Below are 19,753 nucleotides of genomic sequence, written 5' to 3'. Positions count from 1 at the left end.
AGACGCGGATTCATTTAATCCTCATTCCTCCGAATATAATTGGATATATAATCGTATGACAGATCATTAACAGACAAATACCACTATAGTAATTTATATTTATTTTATTTAAAATATTTTTTGATGGCTTAGTTTATATAATATTTCTTATTTTCAATAATAATATAAATATATAATCTTTTCTAAAAATAATTTATTTGTAATATCATGATCAAAATGTCTTTATGAGGAAGAAGTACAATGTAACACTTCGTTTTACATCAAATATGGCGCATATCTTATTTTAATTTAAGATAATATTAAAGACAGTGAAAATCATATTCAAATTTATAAATACTATTGTTTTTACCCCTGAAAAGAAAGATTTTCATTGTTTCTCTTTGAAATATCTGTGATCAAACTTAGTAACAAAATTCGCAAAAACTGGATCCTATGAATAAAATTAGGAAATTGGATCCTAAGAATAAAAATATTCCTAACGGCTAACTGTAAAAATATACCTGAAACTTTGTGAATGGGACAATACAATTTACAAAAGAAATGTGCAAAACCGGTGATCTCTGGAGGTTAAAGTTTTGGCCTTAAATTATCATCTTGTCACTGAAATCATAAAAAAAGTTGAGTCTGATAACATCAGTTCTTTCCCTCCTCTGTCATCTCAGTATCTTGCATGCCTAGCTGATCTGCAAGAAAGAAATTTGATACCATCTCCAGATTATTGCGTACTCATGCATATGACCAAGCAGATGCACAAAGTAAGGTGCTCTCAGGCCAATAAAATCATACCAGTCAAGGATAACAGAGAGGGGGGCTTCAATCCATTTGCATTCCTAATTACGGCTATTATCCTACGTAAACGGTTATTACAACGACAATAACCACTACAAGTTTAAAAATCATCAAATGCATCTGAAGTTCTGAGCACAATCAGGGTTTACTATCTTATGTTTAGTGCTTGTTTGGTTGACATCTAAATATGTGGGAAGTAGAAATTCCTAGGAAGTAGTATTTGATGAAACTGTTTGGTTGACATTAATCGGGGAAGTGTAAGTTCCTTGGAATTTTAAATGCCCACAAAACATAGGAAGTTATTGACCTACACCCCCTTGGTAACTTGCACTTCCTATAGGAAGTTAAAACCCATCTATCAACCAAACACAAATTTTAACTTCCCATTTATTATAATTGCCATAGTAATTTCAAATCACATAGGATTTAACTTCCTATTACTAACCAAACAAGCACTTAATCTTAGGTAAGAGGTGCTGCAACATTAGTTTCTTAAAGCCTCTTATATGTAGCACCAAGAATCCTATTTGTTCATATTTTCTGAAGTCAAAACTTCCTGCTATCTGTTGATCATGGTGATAGTCTGAGTCTCATACTAAATCTTCAAACATCATAAATAATTTGGCTCCCTCTGTTTCAAAAAGATGAGATTAAAGCCCTTATTTTGCTACTAATAACTGATTCAATTACCTATTAGCTCTTTGATACTAATTGAGATGCTTACATGAGGGTAAACAGGATTACCAAAGAACATTAATTAAACGCAACTGCTGGAAGCACAATACTAAAGCAGCATACCTGAATTTCCAACAAATTTTCGTATATCAGATTTCTTAAAGGTATATCCTATGAAGTTGGAATCTTATGATGCCAACATCTGCAACATGGAGAGGAATTTCAATTCTAATAGCAACCATATTAAGAGATCACATGAACATAGAACTACAGACACTCTCAATCTATCACAAGAGCTACAATTTATAGTTATAGAGCGAATGTTAAACATGATAAATAAATCAACCATGGAAGACGAGAGTGAAGCATTCAACCATTAAACTACAATATTGTCAGTCGACCATTCAGAAATCATGGGAAGAAAAATTGAACAAGGACTTAAAAAGAATTAGCAATGGACGAACTGAATTCAAGCATAAGCAACCTATATATACTTTTAATCAGACTAATCCATAAAATCTGCGACCCAATTACATGTGTTTTTTGTTTCATAGATGCGAATTATTCTTCACAATCTCATAAACTCGGCCTCCTTCTCTGTCAAAGCCCTCATCATCTCCTCTTTAACATCACTCGTCACTTGCTCTTCTTGCCTCTTCCTTTTCACCGCCAGTCTCCTTAAATACGCAAAAAAAAAAAATTCACAAGTCAGTACCTCACACATACAGACACAACAATCACAATAGCTTTTCCACATGCATCAAACAGACATGTGCATCAGTGCATGCATAAATAAAAATAAGTGTTTTTTTTCACAAATACCCAAGTTGCAGAAACTCCTGTAAATCTACTATGCAACTTCAGTTACAACTTCGACCCTATTTTTGAAAATAAGTTTGAAAATATTGTTATTTTTATAAATTTCGCTAAAAATAATTAGTAGAAAAGTAAAATTTAAATGGAACCTCTCACTGCGATCCTGCAAGCTTTGGTGATGATTCTTGTAATGATCTTCAATGTGCTTGTTAGCAGCAGTAGCTTTCTGTTTAGTTACAGGCTCCGAAACCGAAAACTCAGGCTCCTGTTCGAAGTAACGATCAAGATTCATCATTCTAAGGCTCCTCCCAAGCTTGGCCACGGCATCACCACTGCGCTCCATCTCTGCCACAACAATGGAATTGCAAACACCAAAACAACTCCAATATATAATGAACAGGAGTTGATGATAATGGTAATAGAATAAGTTGCATTTTATACATTGATCAAAAAGAATAGCAAGGGTGGCTGAGTCTAGATTAATTTGGTAACATATATACTGAGTTAAAATCTACTATGTTGATGCACACAGTGCAGTGGTTCTGTTACAATATTTTTGCACGCTGATTTGTAGTAATTTCCTTTTGTACCCAGCAATAGAAATCAATATACTGGTTATTACACAGAATATTTCCTTCTTTTAATTAAATACTTCATCCCTTGATGGTGTTTGATTTTTTGATGATAAAATTAATTTTTCATTACTTAAAAACATTAAGATTTTTGTGTTTTAAATTATTTAGGTATATTTTTAAAGTTTTTCATGTAATTATTGATCAAAATTTGATCCATCGGACTGATTTAAGTCGAAACAAGAACATTATTCGGAATATAAAAATACAAAGCTTATATATGCAGCGTAAATAAGATTAATTACAATATAGTATTAAATTTCTATTTAAATTAAAAATATAAATAGGATAGCTGCTAGTATATATAAAAATAAGTGACAGACAGGTTTTGAAGGGCAAAAGGAAAGTTAAACGAGATGATAAATAAACCTTAATAATGGAAATCGTTAAAGAATTTGTACAACTCTAAGTTATAGGTAGGTTATAGATGGTGTTTCACAACCGATTATAAGCCCGCCTTCTGAATTTATCTTTTAGAAATACATATTTGTTGTATTTCTTTCCCAAATAGTTTAATCATTCTTAAATCTTTTCCAAACAGTGTAATCATTCTTAAGTCTTAACTACTTGCTTTTGAAATCTACCTTACCTTTTTACATTAAGCAAAAGTACTTATTTTAAAATAGCCAAACGACCCCATAATTTAGGGGTGAAAGTCTTAAATACTAATATTTGTAGAAAAATGCCCGAACTATTCACGCTTGAAAATTGTATCCAAAATAACCAAAGAGTTGCGCATATTGAGTATGCGTGCAGGTATACACGCATTCTAAGCTTGCGTGTTTTGTCATATTTATGATTTTTAATATTAATTCAGTATTACACGCATGAGACATATGCGCATTGTCGTGTGGTTCTAAAACTTTCCTACGCCTAAGTAATAGAAGAGAAATGGTCTAATTAGAGCTATACATCTGAAACCATCTTAAAGAAAAGGCAGATGAAATCGATTTGATGGATAATAAGTTGATAAATGAAGAGAATTAGCATCGAGTATTGTGCGGATAACATGTACTATGTCCGTGTGTATGTAATTAGGTTAAGCTCAGGAAAAAAAAAGGGACATTTTCTTTGTTTATTCTTAACTACATAAGAGCATCTCCAACCATCTAAAGCTATTGGCTAAAAAGTGAGTTGGCTTACTTAAAATAAAAAAATTTAGCCAACAGCTCCAAAAACACAACTCCAACCATGCTCACCTGTTGTCTATAAATTTAGCCATCCTCCTATGGATGGCTAAATTTGTCGAACCTCTACAGGTCTGTAAGAAAATCTGTAGGAAGATTGTACATCATTTATTACCATATTGAACTGATATATTCTATTTTAACAATTTAAAATATCAATAACATACTATTTTTAAATTATAGCCAACCAATATAGCCAGTACCATTGAAGTAAAATGTCTTGCAGGTTCAGCAAATTTTACATAATGTCTTACAGGTCTAATTTAGCCAACGATTATAGCCAACGCCGTTGGAGATGCTCTAACAGTGTACACGCATTTTTAGAGTTCGAGTTTAAGTGGGTAAAGAGGACTGTTGCATGAAGAATGTGTATTTTGGATATCTGGTTATTAAAAATTCGTTATTCAGGGCAATTTCTCATAATTTAGTCCTCCATTTTACATGTTATTATTAAATAGTATATTACATGCTATTATTAAATAGTATATTATTAAATAGTATATTACATTTTACATCCCCAACGGTGTTGGCTATAGTTGTTGGGTAATTGGACCTGTAAAACATTAGGTAAAATTTGCTAAACCTGTAAGACATTTCGCTTCAATGGTATTAGCTATATTGATTGACTATAATTTAAAAATAGTATGTTATTAATATTTTAGATTGTTAAAATAGAATATATCAGTTCGATATGGTAATAAATGATGTGCAATCTTCCTACAGATTTCTTACAGACCTGTAGAGGTTCGACAAATTTAGCCATCCACAGGAAGTTGGCTAAATTTATAGACACAGTTCACTATGGTTGGAATGTGAACTTTTGAAGTGGTTGGCTAAATTTTTTATTTTTGACATGACAACTCACCTTTTTTAGCTATTTTATGGATTTTTCATGGTTGAAGATGCTCTTATCATATAAGATTTAGTTAGATTGTGGGCACGTGAAGTAAATTTTTTAGACATTCTTTTTTCTATTTTCAAATTTTATAAAATCATGACTATAATTGTAAAAAATCAAAAAATTGAATATTAATCGAGTAGTGAGATAAAATAATAATATTGGTTTATTAAATTAGTCATATTAATTTCATAAAATATAAAACAGTTATTTATGTCTTAAAAATAAATCAGTTAATGATTAATCAATCAAATTAATGATACTAGCTGAAAAGCCGCGCGTTGCGGCGGCGTATAAAAATTATATTCATGATTTAATTTTAATATTTATAGAATAAAATAATTTTGTGGCTGTCTATAATAGTATATTAATGATTCAAAATTAATATTTGTCGGATAAAATAAATTTTATATCATTAAATCTTGATATAATACCAATAATAATATATAAAATTGCAAAATTGGACTATAATTCATGGTGAAAAAATGAAAATAAATTTATTCATGTGATTAACAATTTAAATTACGACGAATCTTAATTTTTTTTTGCGTTTTTTTTAAAAGTAATCATGTTCTTACATTGTCACCTTCCTCCAATTTTTTTGGATTGATTGTGCACAAAAACATCTAACTTAAATCCGTGAGATAGTGGTCTATAACAACACTTGCTTGTAACAACCTTTATTTTTTAATACTGTATAGACAGCCTTCATTTAAAATTTGCTTGAACGGAGCAAACTAATAATGCATGAATAATTTTTTCCCGTATACAAAGTAAATCATATAAAAATTAACAACAAACATGTCCGATGAACAAAACAAATATTATAAAAGAATAACCAGCAAACATACATCGCTAATAGTTAATTTATTGATATCATCCATCAATATCATGTCAAGACTATATTGTTTTCCCACGTTTGGATTTGTCGACTCCCACATAGTGGTCTATAACTACCTTTACTTGCAACAACCTTTTTTTTTTAATACTGTATAAAAAGCCTCACTTATCGTTGCAAAAGAACGGCGCCATCGAGTTAGAAATCGAGCAAGAGAATTATCACCAGAGAGAGGTAGGGTTGAGAGAGGAGGTTGTGTTTGGATGATCCAAAATCCTACAATCTGTAGGGGTATTTATAGGTGCAGAGAGCCTTGTGTGCTACTCTTTCCCATAATTAAATAATCTGAAACAAAATCAGATTAAAATTTTCAAGCTATTATATTCCATAAATAATTTGAAACAAAATCAGATTCTGACACTTACTTCTAATATACCCAAAACTAAAAAAAGTAGTTCTAATTTTTGATATTTTTCCTCTTTTTGATATTTTTTATCCAAAAATTTCAGAAAATTAGAAAAATAGAACGGAGCAATGTGAGAGGCGCCACATACACGCCCCTCGCTTCTCCTTTATAAAAGTATATTGATTTTGATAACAACATGAATATACCTTTCTTTCAAAAAAAACATGAACATTACCCGGGTATAACTCCGGAGTGGTGTCAAAATTGGGCTTCTCTAATGGGATTTTGGGCTTCTTGTGATGGGCTAGTGCTCTGTATTAATAAAGTTTTGTTCCTAACTAACGATATGTTATCATTATATCATATGACAAAAAATATAATATATAATCATGTACTCATTTGACAAAATAAAATAAATAAAATATTATTACGTACTCGCGCTAAGGAATGAAATTAATTCCTCGACATGCGGCAATATATTGGGGTTGGGCAATGGGAAGTTGGGAATAATTGAAGAAGGGTTGAATAAAAAACTAAAGCAAGGTGAATAATGTAGCAATAGGACCCGTGTTGAGCGGCACGAGTTTTGGTTCTTCCTTCTGATTTGGACCGGCCATCACTTTTTAACTTCATTTCCATAGGTATCAAAAATTTGACCAGACTCGGAAGAGTACTTAAAAATTAGAAGCCAATTAAATTGTATTTATTTAAATATTTGGATGTTGGCAATAAATATGAATTTCATAATTTTTAATTTCCAAAAAAAAATCATAATTTTTTTAAAGTATTATCAAGAATGTAATCAAATTATACCAGTTCTTGATTTTTAAATAATATCAATATGTATTATTTCTCGTTACCAATTAATCTGATTGCAAAATTTATCATAATCAATCTAGGAATATGTAGTGTATATAATTAATTCCGAACATACTCTCTAGTTCACTAAAATCATAAAAAGTTAATATTTAAATTATAAGTCAACCTCATTCTCTCAAAATCATTTCTCAAATAGACATTAAAAAGAGAAAATATTTATTTTACATTTTGTGTGAGGCATGCTTATATAAAATATATATATATACACAGGAGTGTTATAAGTTCATTTCTTAAAATAATAAAAAAAAAGTTACAACTCGTTTGTTGAAAAATTATCTTAATTTTTTACGTCGTCGAAAACGTTTCTGAAAATGGGAAACAAAAAACGAGCTGTAATAAAGAGACAAAGGCTATGGTACAAGGCTAGCTGTCATAATCTAGAAGTACTGTGGAGATATGGTAATCTGTTCAGTCAAAGATTTAGGCGTGATAGATAAGACAGCTTAACAATCTCAAACCATCATCATAACTAAACTTATTTACTTACATAAACACAGGGCATTAATTAAGTGCATTAACAAACATTGAGTTCATCTTTGTTGTGTCGCACAATACAGACTGTCAATGTGCTGAGAAAATTGCATACACATTTCGACAATGTCGGAGCTAGGGTTTCAAGATCAGACTCGCTTGCCGAGTTCCGGACTCAGTGGAGCTCGTGACGTGAGTCCTGACTCGGTCATCTTCACTCCTGACTCTAACTTCACTCTCTTCTCTTCTGCTTCTTGTAGCGTTGAACGCTGCTCTTTTGCTTCCGATGTTCACGATCACGACTCTCTCCTCTCCGATTCCTCTCAGGTTCTCTCTCTCTCTCACTCTCACTCCTCTCCCACTCTCTCTCCCCTCTCTCTCTCTGACTCTCTCTCTCTCTCTCTGTTTCAGCTCAATTCGTAGCTGAATAGCTACATTTATAAAGAGAGAGTTGAATGTGTAGCTTAGATTTAGTGATAGATAGCTCACTTGAACTTGCTACGAATTAGTTATTATGCAAGAATTTAGATCTCGTCACGTTTTTCGCATTTTAAATATGTTTGATGTTTATATAAGTTGATCGCATAGGAGTAGACATGATGGTATTAATTAATTAGAATGTGCTTGTTTGATTTTTTGTTCAATTATGGACCGGGAGAAGTTTGTTTCGTGCATCGAATAACTTTTACTTTCGAGCGCATATCTAGTGCTAGAATTCAAATTTTGTCAACTAAGGAGCATCTGTATGTTTGATTGAATCAGCATTTGGCTGTACATGAATGTGGTGAGAGCTCTTCTAGTGGTCCAGATCTAGATCCAAACAAATCCACAGTACATAAGAATAGTATTGTATGCAGGAAAGTAGAAAAGGCGAAAGGTATGCCCGTCACATTTAAATTTGTGTCTGTGAACCACATATATATTCAGCTTGTCACTCATTGTTTTGTTGTTTCTCTTTAAAATTTTATTGTGTAGTTCAAACGGAAGGCAGCAAGGTAGAAACAGATGATGAAAATCAAGCACTAGATTCTGCAAGGAGCTCCTTTTCTCGAGCACTTAAAGGTGAAATGCATCACGAGTTGTATTTTTTTAAGTTTTGATTTTGGAGTATGAAGTTGTTGACAAATTTAATCGAGTTATCACTTGTTAGATTGTCAAGTACGGAGGTCTAGATCCGAGGCTTTGTTAAAGAAACCAGATAGGCGAAGACCTGCTTCGCTAGATTTAAATAATACTTTAACAAATGTTGTAAGCTCTTCCCCACGATTTGGAGTCTTGAAGAAAAGCTCTGTTTTGACTCGTCGAACTAGTACGTTTCTCAGTCCTGGGACACCGAATTATAACCACACAAGCTCGGGAATGCAGAAAGGATGGAGTTCAGAACGTGTAGCTTTGCCTACAAGTGGTAGCAGAAGAAACATTAATAATGCATTGCTACCCTTCAATAACGGAAGAACATTGCCTTCCAAGTGGGAGGATGCGGAGAGGTGGATAGTTAGTCCAGTTTCAGGCGATGGTTCATCGCGGCCTTCGTTTCCTCAGCCACAGAGGCGGCCCAAAGCAAAAAGCGGGCCTTTGGGCCCCCCTGGAACTGCATACTACTCGATGTACTCTCCAGCTGTGCACATGTTTGACGGAGGGATAGTTGAAAATTTTATGGCGGCTTCTCCATTCACAGCTGGAGTGATTGCTGCAAATAGTTTTGCAGTTCGACGTGACACAGGTTATGGAGGAATCGGAAACTTTTATGAACGTATGGAACCCTGCATAGAAAGATCAGCCAGTGTTCACGGTTGCTCTGAAACACTCTGTCAATCAACCTTTCCAGGCTCTCATGGTATTTTTCTTTTAAATCTTTTTTTTTAACCTTTTGCACTTATAAAGTAAAATCTTGTGCCAATTTGACATTTGTGCAGGAAAAAAATAGATATGACGAGCAGGTTTCTTTTGTTAGATTGACATTGATGATGTTTGATGATTGTGTGATTGGCCTTGTCATACATATTATGGAAGTACCAAAAACCAATTGGCCCTTGACTCGTGTCCTAATAGTAATTAATCTAAAAGCATAAGCTTGATGTCATTTGATTGCAACCATTGCTACAAACCCAGAAAGAATGTCATTCATTACGGCTGCAATTTATATTACTTTTTTTATGGGAAAGGGAGATTAACAAAAAAAATAATGGTTTATGTTTTATTACTTTTCACTTGCTGGTTTATAGTTTGTTTTCTGTTTTAAGTATTGGTATTCCAAAATACACATATTCAATCTTATACATCTATACTTGAGATTTCTTCTTTACTAGTAGCTCGTATGCAATTCATCACCTATGCCGATGAATGTGATATGCTTAATAAGTGACCAATTCCCCACTTTGACTTAATAAATGCTTTCTATATTACCATTTGTGATGTTTGGCAAAGTTTAACAGTGGTAGTGCTTCATATAAAGTATTAAGCATTTTGAAAGCAATACAGTCCATGCTGTTTATATCAATTGTGGATCCATATTTGAGTCCAGATCCTGGATCTATTGTGGTTTATTAAACAAGCATGTGAATTTACTTCATCATTGTACTAAGAAGGGAAAAAATACTGGCGGGAGGGTCTAATAATATTCTGAATTAGATGGTTAATTTAGTGGTACCCTTTACAATTAACTACTGCATTTCTAACTGTGACTTGTACCCTAAATCCAACACAGACAGGAAGCTCAACACTGTTGAAGATGAGCGGAAGAATATTTCTCGGGCTGTCTCAAGAAGGGATATGGCAACTCAAATGAGCCCCGAGAGAAGCCCACACTCATCTCCCAGAGAAAGACACTCTTTTGCTTCGTCAACTAACTCCGGGTTACCCATTGTGGAGTGGCAGAATTCCCATTCCTCTAAACAAGAAGTCAGAGATGTGCAGGTTGATGAACGGGTTACCATGACTAGGTGGTGCAAGAAAAATAAATCTCGGACTACAGGAAAAGTGTTAGGAAATGGTGATGATTGGAAAAGGAAAGCTTTGGAGATCCGCTCCACCAATTGGGAAGTTTCAGAGACTTCAAACACAATTTCCAAGTATGTATTTGTTATTTCATATTTATTAATTTTTGACGGAATATGTCTTGGAAAACATCTTGAAATATTTTGGTAATTTTCCCTCTTAGGAAAGTGCTATTCAGATGCCCGAAAAGGGTTATAAGCCAACTCATGATCACCATAGGTGTTGCAATTAACTGTAGAGATGAAATATCACAACTTTTGCGTTTAAATTTGTAACACGATCATTTTTATGCAGTTGGACTCTTTACACCATCTCCTTTCAGCTATTATATTAATTTAGACAGTTCTTGTGTTGTTAGCACATTATCCTACAACTACAATGTGTGATATTTTTGGACCTCTTTCAGTATTTGGTAGAACAGTATGCCAAACTGAAAATCTGATTAAAGCTTGCATATGCTTCATGTTATAAATCTTTTCTTTCAAAATAAGTGAGGATACAAATTCATAGAGAATTTTTTTTCGAGGCTAGCCAAGATATAGTGCAATATTATTACATACTCTTGTCTCCCTGTATATAATTTATCTTTTTTCTAAATTTTTCCAAAAAAATATTCAGTTTAACTGATTTGATTTATCCCTTGTTTTAAGTAAGTATAAGAGGAGCGGACAGGAAGGAGCGAAATACGAAGTTGTGATCTCAGTTTCAATTGCCACTAGGCTATCCTTGTCTCCGTGAATCCTCAATATATATAGATATAAAGTCAAAAAAGGGTATATAAATGTTTGCATATGTGTAGTTTCTTCTCTATCTTTTTTTATATTTTGTCTGGGAAGCAGAAAAGAAAGTCGTTCATCACCCATCAAGGACCTTCTCCTCTTATTTTGCATTTTGTGTTTTTCACTATCCAAGTTGAACTAGGTTTAAATTGCAATGTAAATGTTTTAGTACCAAGAGAGAGGAAGCCAGAATTACTGCTTGGGAGAACCTGCAGAAGGCAAAAGCTGAGGCAGCAATACGCAAATTGGAGGTACTTTCTCATGTTTCTATTATATTAAGCAAAGTAAATTTATTTTGTTGTAATATTAACTGCTTAAAATAACTCTATAGGAGTTTAGTTTCATTAGTAGAATTTTAAGATGTGCTCTTTTACTCAGATGAAACTAGAAAAGAAGAGATCATCATCCATGGATAAGATTATGAAAAAGCTCAAATTAGCTCAGAAAAAGGCCCGGGAAATGAGGAGATCTGATGTCGTTAACCAAGCCCATCAAGTTGCCACAACTTCCAATAAGCTTCTATCTTTACGCAGGACTCGCCAGATTAGTTCCCTAAGTGGCTGCTTCACCTGCCATGCATTTTAGCCTTCAGGGTCTCATACATCTTGCAGTACTTCGTGTAAGATTCTATCACCATAAATACTCCCATTGTCCCAAAATAATATTCGTTTGACCTTTTGCGCGTAATTTGAGGTGCAAAAAACCATATTTCTACACATTATTTTTCAAATTGTCTTTTTTCTTGAATAAAAATATAGATGTTAAATTTTTATTCGAAAAAAATTTGAAAAATAATGTGTATAAATACGTTTTTTGCACTTTAAATTACGTGCAAAAGTCAGAGCGACTTATTTTGGGACAGAGGGAGTATCACTCTATTTGTCGATGAACCATAACCTTAACGGTACTCTTGCATAGCATTGAATACCATGGAATATCAACATTAAGAACCAATTTTAATTTTTTGTAAAGGGTTGTTTTGATTGGACATGCCTATGTATTGATAATTATCTAATATCATATCTGCCTATGCTAATTCAACCATGAAGCTGATAGTGATGAGTTGATAATTGCTTGTACCTGTATATTATCCAATCATTTGTAATGCATTTGGATGTTCCATTATGATTTTAAAGTGTTGGTTCTTAGATTGGTAATGAAAGGCATATCTTCCTCTGAGAGCATCTCACGAGTCTCTAAGTTCATTCTTTATATATAATGTAAAAACTGGCTGCTAGTAATGTTGTGTATGTCAATCTCCAACAACACTACTTATGCTCATTTAGCAAGGAAAAAACTCCTTAAGCTCTTTAAATAATTCTTTATTATTAAAGTACCTTAAATAAGTAAGAGTACAATAGAGAGTGGAGAGAGAAAAAGAGTGCATTCATTAATTTAGTACAAAATTTAAGTTAAGAGTGGGAATAGAGCTCTTAGAAGTGAGGGAAGAGAAGAGATTCTTAATGATTTATACCATTTTTGAGTATTTTGGAGCAACGCAACATTTTTGATCATACTCTATTGCTCTCTACTTTTGATCATACTCTCATTTTGCTTTTGATTGAAAGTAATAATAAATTCTAAGAGTGAATTTAAAGAGTGTTGGTGGAGTTGTATAAATATTAAATTGTAAGCAGCCAATTTTTTATATTACATAAAGGGTGACGTGGAAGGCTTCTGGAGATGCTCGAACATAATATTTACAACTTTATATCATTTTGACCTCATGTTTGATCTAATTTTAGAATGAAAAACAAACTAACTAGTGTGTGACTCATTGCAGCATATAGTTAATTTAACTATGATTGTGTCAACGGATCCGGGTGATAATGGAATACATGTGATGGAGGAATGGAGAGTGAAACGGAGTAACTATCACCAGGTACTGTTTTGTTATTCTGTTTAAATGGTGTCAGGTCAGATTATTAGAGTGAAGCACCCACTAAAGCCTCCGACTCAGAGATGTGTGGAGTTCAGACTACCTGATTTCTTGACTTGTTCAAGTTCATCAACAATTAAAGCAAATGTTGTCTTATGTATGGGTGAAAAATTGACAGAATTATAGTATCTCATGGATGAATTGAAAATGTTGTTTTCAAAGTTTTTAAGTTTGGTTAAAGACTTGGAGCAACAGGGGAAGTATGTATGTTGAAATTACAAGGGGAGATATGTATGTTGAAGCATGCAACCCACTCATCATTTCGCTTATTATTCCTCAGAGAAAGTATGCAAATGGTGTCTTAAATGTTTAATATATACTAGCCTTTAACCCGTGCAAAGCACGGACGCTTATATAACTCGTAATTTATTAATTATAATTTTAATCTTAACACCATTTTATTAGTATTTTAGTATTCATAATTTAGATTTTAATTAAATTATATTAACCAACTGATTATATCTTCTAATGGAAATTTAGCTTTCACAATTTATTATCAATCTATAATTATTTTTCTGATATTAATATGTGATAGTTTATTATTCAATTAATTTTAAATCAAAATTTTCATATTTCATATATCTTCATATGTTACGTAATGGTTCGTGTTTGTAATGAAATAGAACACGTTAGAGTTAAATTTCGAGTAGAATACGTTATAATTAAAAAGTAGCGTCTCTAATTATTTATATGTATTTTAGACAAAAGATATTCAAAATTGTATATTTATAATTAGTTATACATTTATCTATAATTTTTTTTTAATATTAATATATGTTATTAACAGTAGTTTCATCTTTTTCAACTAATTATAAATTATATTTAGAAAGATATTAATATACATAAGGAGTGTTTTGAGTATATGAAACTGTTTAATAGCTATCTACATGTTGTAGACTTTTAGTTTTAGAGCAGAGTACCAAACCAAAATTTTGTACGACTACAAATTATACCTATGTTGGCTTTTTATAGTATAGTATAGATTCCCAATCTAATACTTATTTTTATTTTTGTGAAGAAACGGATGGTGAATTACTAGCATATATCAATATAATCTAGTCATTTAAAAATTAAAAACAAATGCAATATTTTTCACAGAAAATGTAGAATATTTAATGAAATAAAGAATACAAAACAGCACTCCCCTTCGTTTTTCCTTCATTTTTCCCTTTGAATGATCTCTTGCTAAAAAATATGAAACTACACATTTTTGTAATACGATAGTTGTTAAAAGATAATACAAACTCAGAAAAAGATTTTTGATGAAAAATTGAGTTATTCTTAAAAGTCCAAAATATATTACTAAGAATCAGAATATCCGTTATTCATAAATTTAAAAATATCTGATAAATGTAAAACATATATTATGAAACTCAATATCAATATACTTTATCATTTATATATGTGTGTGTATATGTATGTAATATTTATACTTAAATAATTAGAAACTCTTGGTAAAAACGGGGAGAGATCATATATTTTTTTTTTTGTCAAGGGGAGAGATCATATATTTTGATATATAAATAATTGCTAACTTGTAAATTTTGAAAATAACCATAGCAAAAGAACACACAATCAACTCAAAATTGTGGATCGCATTATTTTGTGGTAATAGAGAATCATAATCCATAAGTACAGATTTCAATATAAACACAGCACTAGAATTGAAAAGAATAGTACTCCCTCCGTCCCTATTTATTTGTCCACTTTGGAAGTAAGAATTTGTCCCTATTTATCTGTCCATTTATACTTTCAAAACTAATTTAATGATAGTTTTTCAAATATATCTCAATAATTTCAATTTTCAAGGCTTGACTTATTTAAAACTTGGTTGAATTCATATTTTCAAGACATAAAGTAGGGGTATTCCATCATTTTCAAGATATTAATTAGAGGTATTTAATGAAAAAGTTTATACAATCAAGTATTCCTTGGTATGTGTTTTTTTTCCCAAAATGGACAGATAAAAAGGGACGGAGGGAGTAATAATAAGCCATAAATCAAGGGGTAATAAACATGAAAGCGTGTTAGAATGGCCCATCACACAAATAGAATAGGGTCCGCCGCATAATTACTCCACCGCCATGTGAGCTGTGCGAGTTTCTCTCTCCCCCTTATCTCTCCCACCACTCTCCCATTCTCTTACAAAACACACACACAAACACACACTTCAACTCACTCAACTCCCTGTCCTAAAATGACACCACAATCTCTCTCTCTCCTCTTTCTCCTCATCTGCATCTCTTACACAACACTCCCAGTCTCATCACAGATCGAGACACTGGACTCGAATCTGCAGTGGCCTTCAGCATCATCTGGCTACGCAGGAGTGGAGCTGGAGCTCGATGAAGACCAAGAGGATGTAATAGACGGCGCGAGAAGATCGCTGTACTGGAGATCTATGCATTATTACATCTCCTACGGAGCTTTGTCGGCGAATAGAATACCTTGTCCAGCTCGGTCAGGGAGATCTTATTACACGCATAATTGCCATTCGGCTACTGGTCCAGCTCACCCGTATTCTCGAGGCTGTTCTGCCATTACTCGTTGCAGACGATAGATTAAAATCATTAATATCGATAATATGATAATTGATTCCACTTTGTACTTGTGGTGTTTCAGATTTGTGAAATTATATGTGATTACTGCGAGATTTGGTTATCAGATCGAACGTGAGTAATGAATTGTACTGATAGTATGTTGTTAATTGTAATCATAGAGTGAAAGTGATTACTAATGATGATTATATTGTACTGTGATGGACTAGTTTGGCATTGTAGTCTTTATGATACTTGATACTATGATGACATGTATGTTTCATTCTATAAGAAGTGAGTATTTGGATTTTGAAAAATTTGTTATATTGCATAATTTTGTGGTCGATATAAATGTATGTGGTATATTAACCGGCGATTATCACTTGGTTGCACGATATCTTTCTCATTGATGGGACTAAAATTTCAAATTTTATTAAATACTATCGGCTACTTTTCTATGTTCAAATTTAAATTTACTCTATTAAACAGTAGTATGATAAGCGGCTAGATGATTCTGGGGAAAGTATCTGGTAAAAATAATACGAAAAAGTCAACCTCAACTTATTTCCGAAATTTGAATTTTGTTAGACTCCAACGAATATGTAAATTGTAATGACAGAGCAGCGATTACTAGATGAGTTGTAAGTTGTTGACATCGATAAGAAAGCATTGTTTACTGGCTGGATGTATGAGTATGACTTATATGGCACTTGTTCACATGAATTTCATATCTTACCTGGTTAATGTTGAATTAAGTTTTAGAAGCAGCTTCTTCAGAAAATCACGCATCAAATAACTGATTCCATAAGTGCATCAGCCGAATCAGCAACAGTATAATTTCATTTACTTTTGGAAAAATTAATATGACAGTTATCGTGAAATTATATTCTCCCCATCTCAATTGTTTTTATAAAAAATTATTATTTAACACATATTTTTGTAATTTTTATTAACTTTTTATTTTTGAATAAAAACAACAATAAATCTCTATGATAAATTAAAATAATTAATGAGAGATCATATAAGAGTGTTCAAATGTGTGTTAATACCTATGGTCAAAACATATAACTCATTGGCGCATATCGAGTATTTCACTGGAAACTTTAATAAGTATTCTTTTTCTATGGGTTGAGAGTGGCGCAGTCGTAAAGCCATACCTCAGTCGTTCCCAAAATCTTGGGCTCGACTCTCACCTATATCAGAATTCAGGTATCGAACAAATATTATGGCTATAAAATAGTTTGATAAAAAAAAAAGTATTCTTTTTCTTTCCTGAAACACTAGCCCAGTTTCTTTTTAAATAATTGATTAATTAGTTTTGTGAAGTAAGACAAGACCACATAACACGACGAGTATTCAACAAAATTTTTATTTTCAACTCATTATTACATATATCTTCATCCCAACAATGTAGGCTCATTAATACACATAAAACCTTTAAAAAGAATAAAGAAACACGTGTATTTTCCTATTTTCCTAACCAAAATTCCACATAAAAAAAGTCACCGACGAATCCCTTTTCGATGACAAAAGTTAAATAACCGCGTTCGTCCCATACCTACTCAATTGAACACCCCATCTGATCTGTAATCTTGCAAAGCAACAACTCACATGTACTCTGTTACATCAATTAATTCAATTATACGTACAGGATTTCTTCAATGAGATGGCCACATTTTTGTGTTTTTTCGGATCATAAACAACCGAGCACTCGATTTTCTTGTCGAATTTTGGGTTAACCAATTTTCCCAACACGTAGCCTCTTGATTTGACGACGAAGTTCAGTGTTAACGGTACGGGAACAGTGGGAACTCCGTTTAAGCTGCTCAGAGTTGCCCCGCTGCCGTATAATGGAACCCTACTCCCTGTTAAGGTCACGGTCAATAGCCTCTGACTCTTTCTCGATTGATAAAATTTCTTCACCTGCAAATTCGATTTCATCTCGTTATAAAAAGTCGTACCCAATACACACGGACTTAAATTCCATAATCTGTCAGAAATACAATAACAGAAGTTGAGTATTTAAATTTTTGCAATCGATGAGCTTACGTTTCCGGAAGCAAGAGTGATTTTAGAGTAATCCAGATTAACAGGAGTTGGTTTGACATGGACTCCGAAAAATGTAGCGGTGTTTCTAAAACTGAGTTTGACTGTAGCATTCATAGTGATCATGTCCGTGGCAACTCCTGAATTATCCGAACCAGCTTGAATCACCAGCGTCTCGAACTTAATACTCTGCAAAATCAATTTCACAATTAGTCGCCAAATTCAAATTAATTTTCATCGGAGAATTGAATTACAATAATTGAATTACAATAGATAGCTAGCTTGCTTACCTTCATCGTAACCTTAGGCTTCTGCGGCTTACTAGCACCGTATAAAATTAAGGAGAAAAGCGTGAAGAGAACAAAGAAGCCGAGAACGAAAATAAGCAGATAGCATCGACGAGGCAGGCCTTTTCGATACTCCTCATCGTCAAGAAGCCCTTCTTCTTCAATAACATCGATTTTCTTGTGATTTTTACGACGATCATTGCCATCATTGGGGTAGACTTTGCGTGAACCATCCTTGAGAGCGCCCGAGAAGCGGCTCGAGGAGGACTCCCGTGAGTGACGCCCCACAGAGGAATGCGAGTGCGGGGGAGAGCCTGTTGGCGTGGACTGGAACGAGGTGGTGGTCTTTTCGCCGTCGTGGGAGTCGCGGGATGGGCTCTGGACGTAGTAGGCAGCGGGGCGGGGGGAGCGGGTGGGAGAGGATGGAGCAATGCTGATGGTGGTTACTTCTGAGTCAGTTTTGGAGTGCATGGCTGGGGGTGTGTTTTTGGATGGTTTGTTTTGTTTTGGTTGTGGAATTGAAATGAGTTTGTTTGGTTTGGTCACAAGTTTAGGTGTGATAAATAAAAGGGAGTGAGAAAGGGAACGAGGGGTGTGTGGAAATTGGGCACCGACGGATGGGGAAATAAAGGGAAGCTGGGGACAGCTATGTTGCAGCTGGAAATATGGACACTTTTTTAAGATCGATATCTTCGTGTATTTTAAAATACCAGTGACAAGATTTTAGACACTTTACATTCGAAAGCATAGCTCATGCCTCATATGCGGTGGTTTGGGCGAAACCGAAAACACAAAGTGGTTCGCATAAATTTAGAATTATAATTTATAATTTATGATAATTTAATATTATGTATAATTTAGATTATTTATTTTTTATTTCTTATTATAAATAATTTACTCCCTCCGTCCCTTTTTATATGTCCATTTTAGAAAAAAAAACGCATACCAAGGAATAATTGATTGTATAAACTTTTTCATTAAATACCTCTAATTAATATCTTGAAGATGGTGGAATACCCCTACTTTATGTCTTGAAAACATGAATTCAACCAAGTTTTAAATAAGTCAAGCCTTGAAAATTGAAATTATGAAGATATATTTGAAAAACTATCATTAAGTTAGTTTTGAAAGTATAAATGGACAGATAAATAGGGACAAATTTTTACTTACAAAGTGGACAGATAAATAGGGACGGAGGGAGTATTAATTATTAAAAATATATATATGATACAAATAAATTTACTTAATTATTATTTAGAAAAATTAAATTTTATGAAAAATTGTATAAAAGGATATCCTATCAATTTATAACTCCAGACTTATTTTAATTCTAAAACAATTTTTAATTTTTAATTTTTAATTTTCTTAGACTAAAATAAAATGACTTGAAACAGAAGGTTTAAAGCCTCTCCAACAACCGCTATATCAGCTGTGTTATAAAAAAAGAATGGGTACTCATTCTCACTTTCTCAGCCTCTCAAGTCTCACCCGAGTCGGGTTGCAAGTAATCGGATTAAGATTTACATTTAAACATGCTAGTTACTGATCAATTTCAAAGTGTTTGATGAGAATTATCC

At 33.0% G+C, this 19,753-nt stretch overlaps 2 protein-coding genes and 1 long non-coding RNA gene across 3 annotated transcripts; 2 read left to right on the top strand and 1 right to left on the bottom strand.

The window, feature by feature from the left end:
- The first annotated feature begins 7,589 nt into the window (after window positions 1–7,589).
- On the top strand, window positions 7,590–13,486 carry LOC108215670 (hypothetical protein). Its single transcript, XM_017388209.2, has 8 exons — window positions 7,590–7,918; window positions 8,354–8,468; window positions 8,567–8,653; window positions 8,742–9,428; window positions 10,299–10,662; window positions 11,537–11,618; window positions 11,746–11,986; window positions 13,151–13,486. Exons 1-7 carry the CDS (start codon window positions 7,718–7,720, stop codon window positions 11,950–11,952), a joined length of 1,743 nt encoding a protein of 580 aa, XP_017243698.1. The 5' UTR covers window positions 7,590–7,717; the 3' UTR covers window positions 11,953–11,986; window positions 13,151–13,486.
- A 1,401-nt stretch (window positions 13,487–14,887) lies between these two features.
- Window positions 14,888–16,065, top strand: LOC135152421 (uncharacterized). Its single transcript, XR_010291546.1, has 2 exons — window positions 14,888–14,982; window positions 15,286–16,065. It is a non-coding gene; the product is annotated as an uncharacterized LOC135152421 (long non-coding RNA).
- A 1,131-nt stretch (window positions 16,066–17,196) lies between these two features.
- LOC108216278 (uncharacterized) lies at window positions 17,197–18,754 on the bottom strand. The gene is made up of 3 exons (XM_017388991.2): window positions 18,180–18,754; window positions 17,893–18,078; window positions 17,197–17,766 (listed from the first exon to the last, which is right to left on the bottom strand). The coding sequence occupies exons 1-3, from the start codon at window positions 18,645–18,647 to the stop codon at window positions 17,479–17,481; spliced, it is 942 nt and encodes a 313-aa protein (XP_017244480.1). The 5' UTR covers window positions 18,648–18,754; the 3' UTR covers window positions 17,197–17,478.
- Window positions 18,755–19,753: the final 999 nt, after the last annotated feature.

The sequence above is a fragment of the Daucus carota genome, chromosome 4 (assembly GCF_001625215.2).
Source record: "Daucus carota subsp. sativus chromosome 4, DH1 v3.0, whole genome shotgun sequence".
In the NCBI taxonomy this organism is placed as follows: Eukaryota; Viridiplantae; Streptophyta; class Magnoliopsida; order Apiales; family Apiaceae; genus Daucus; species Daucus carota.
Note: the sequence above shows the minus strand (reverse complement) of the source record. Positions and strands in the feature narration are given on the sequence as shown.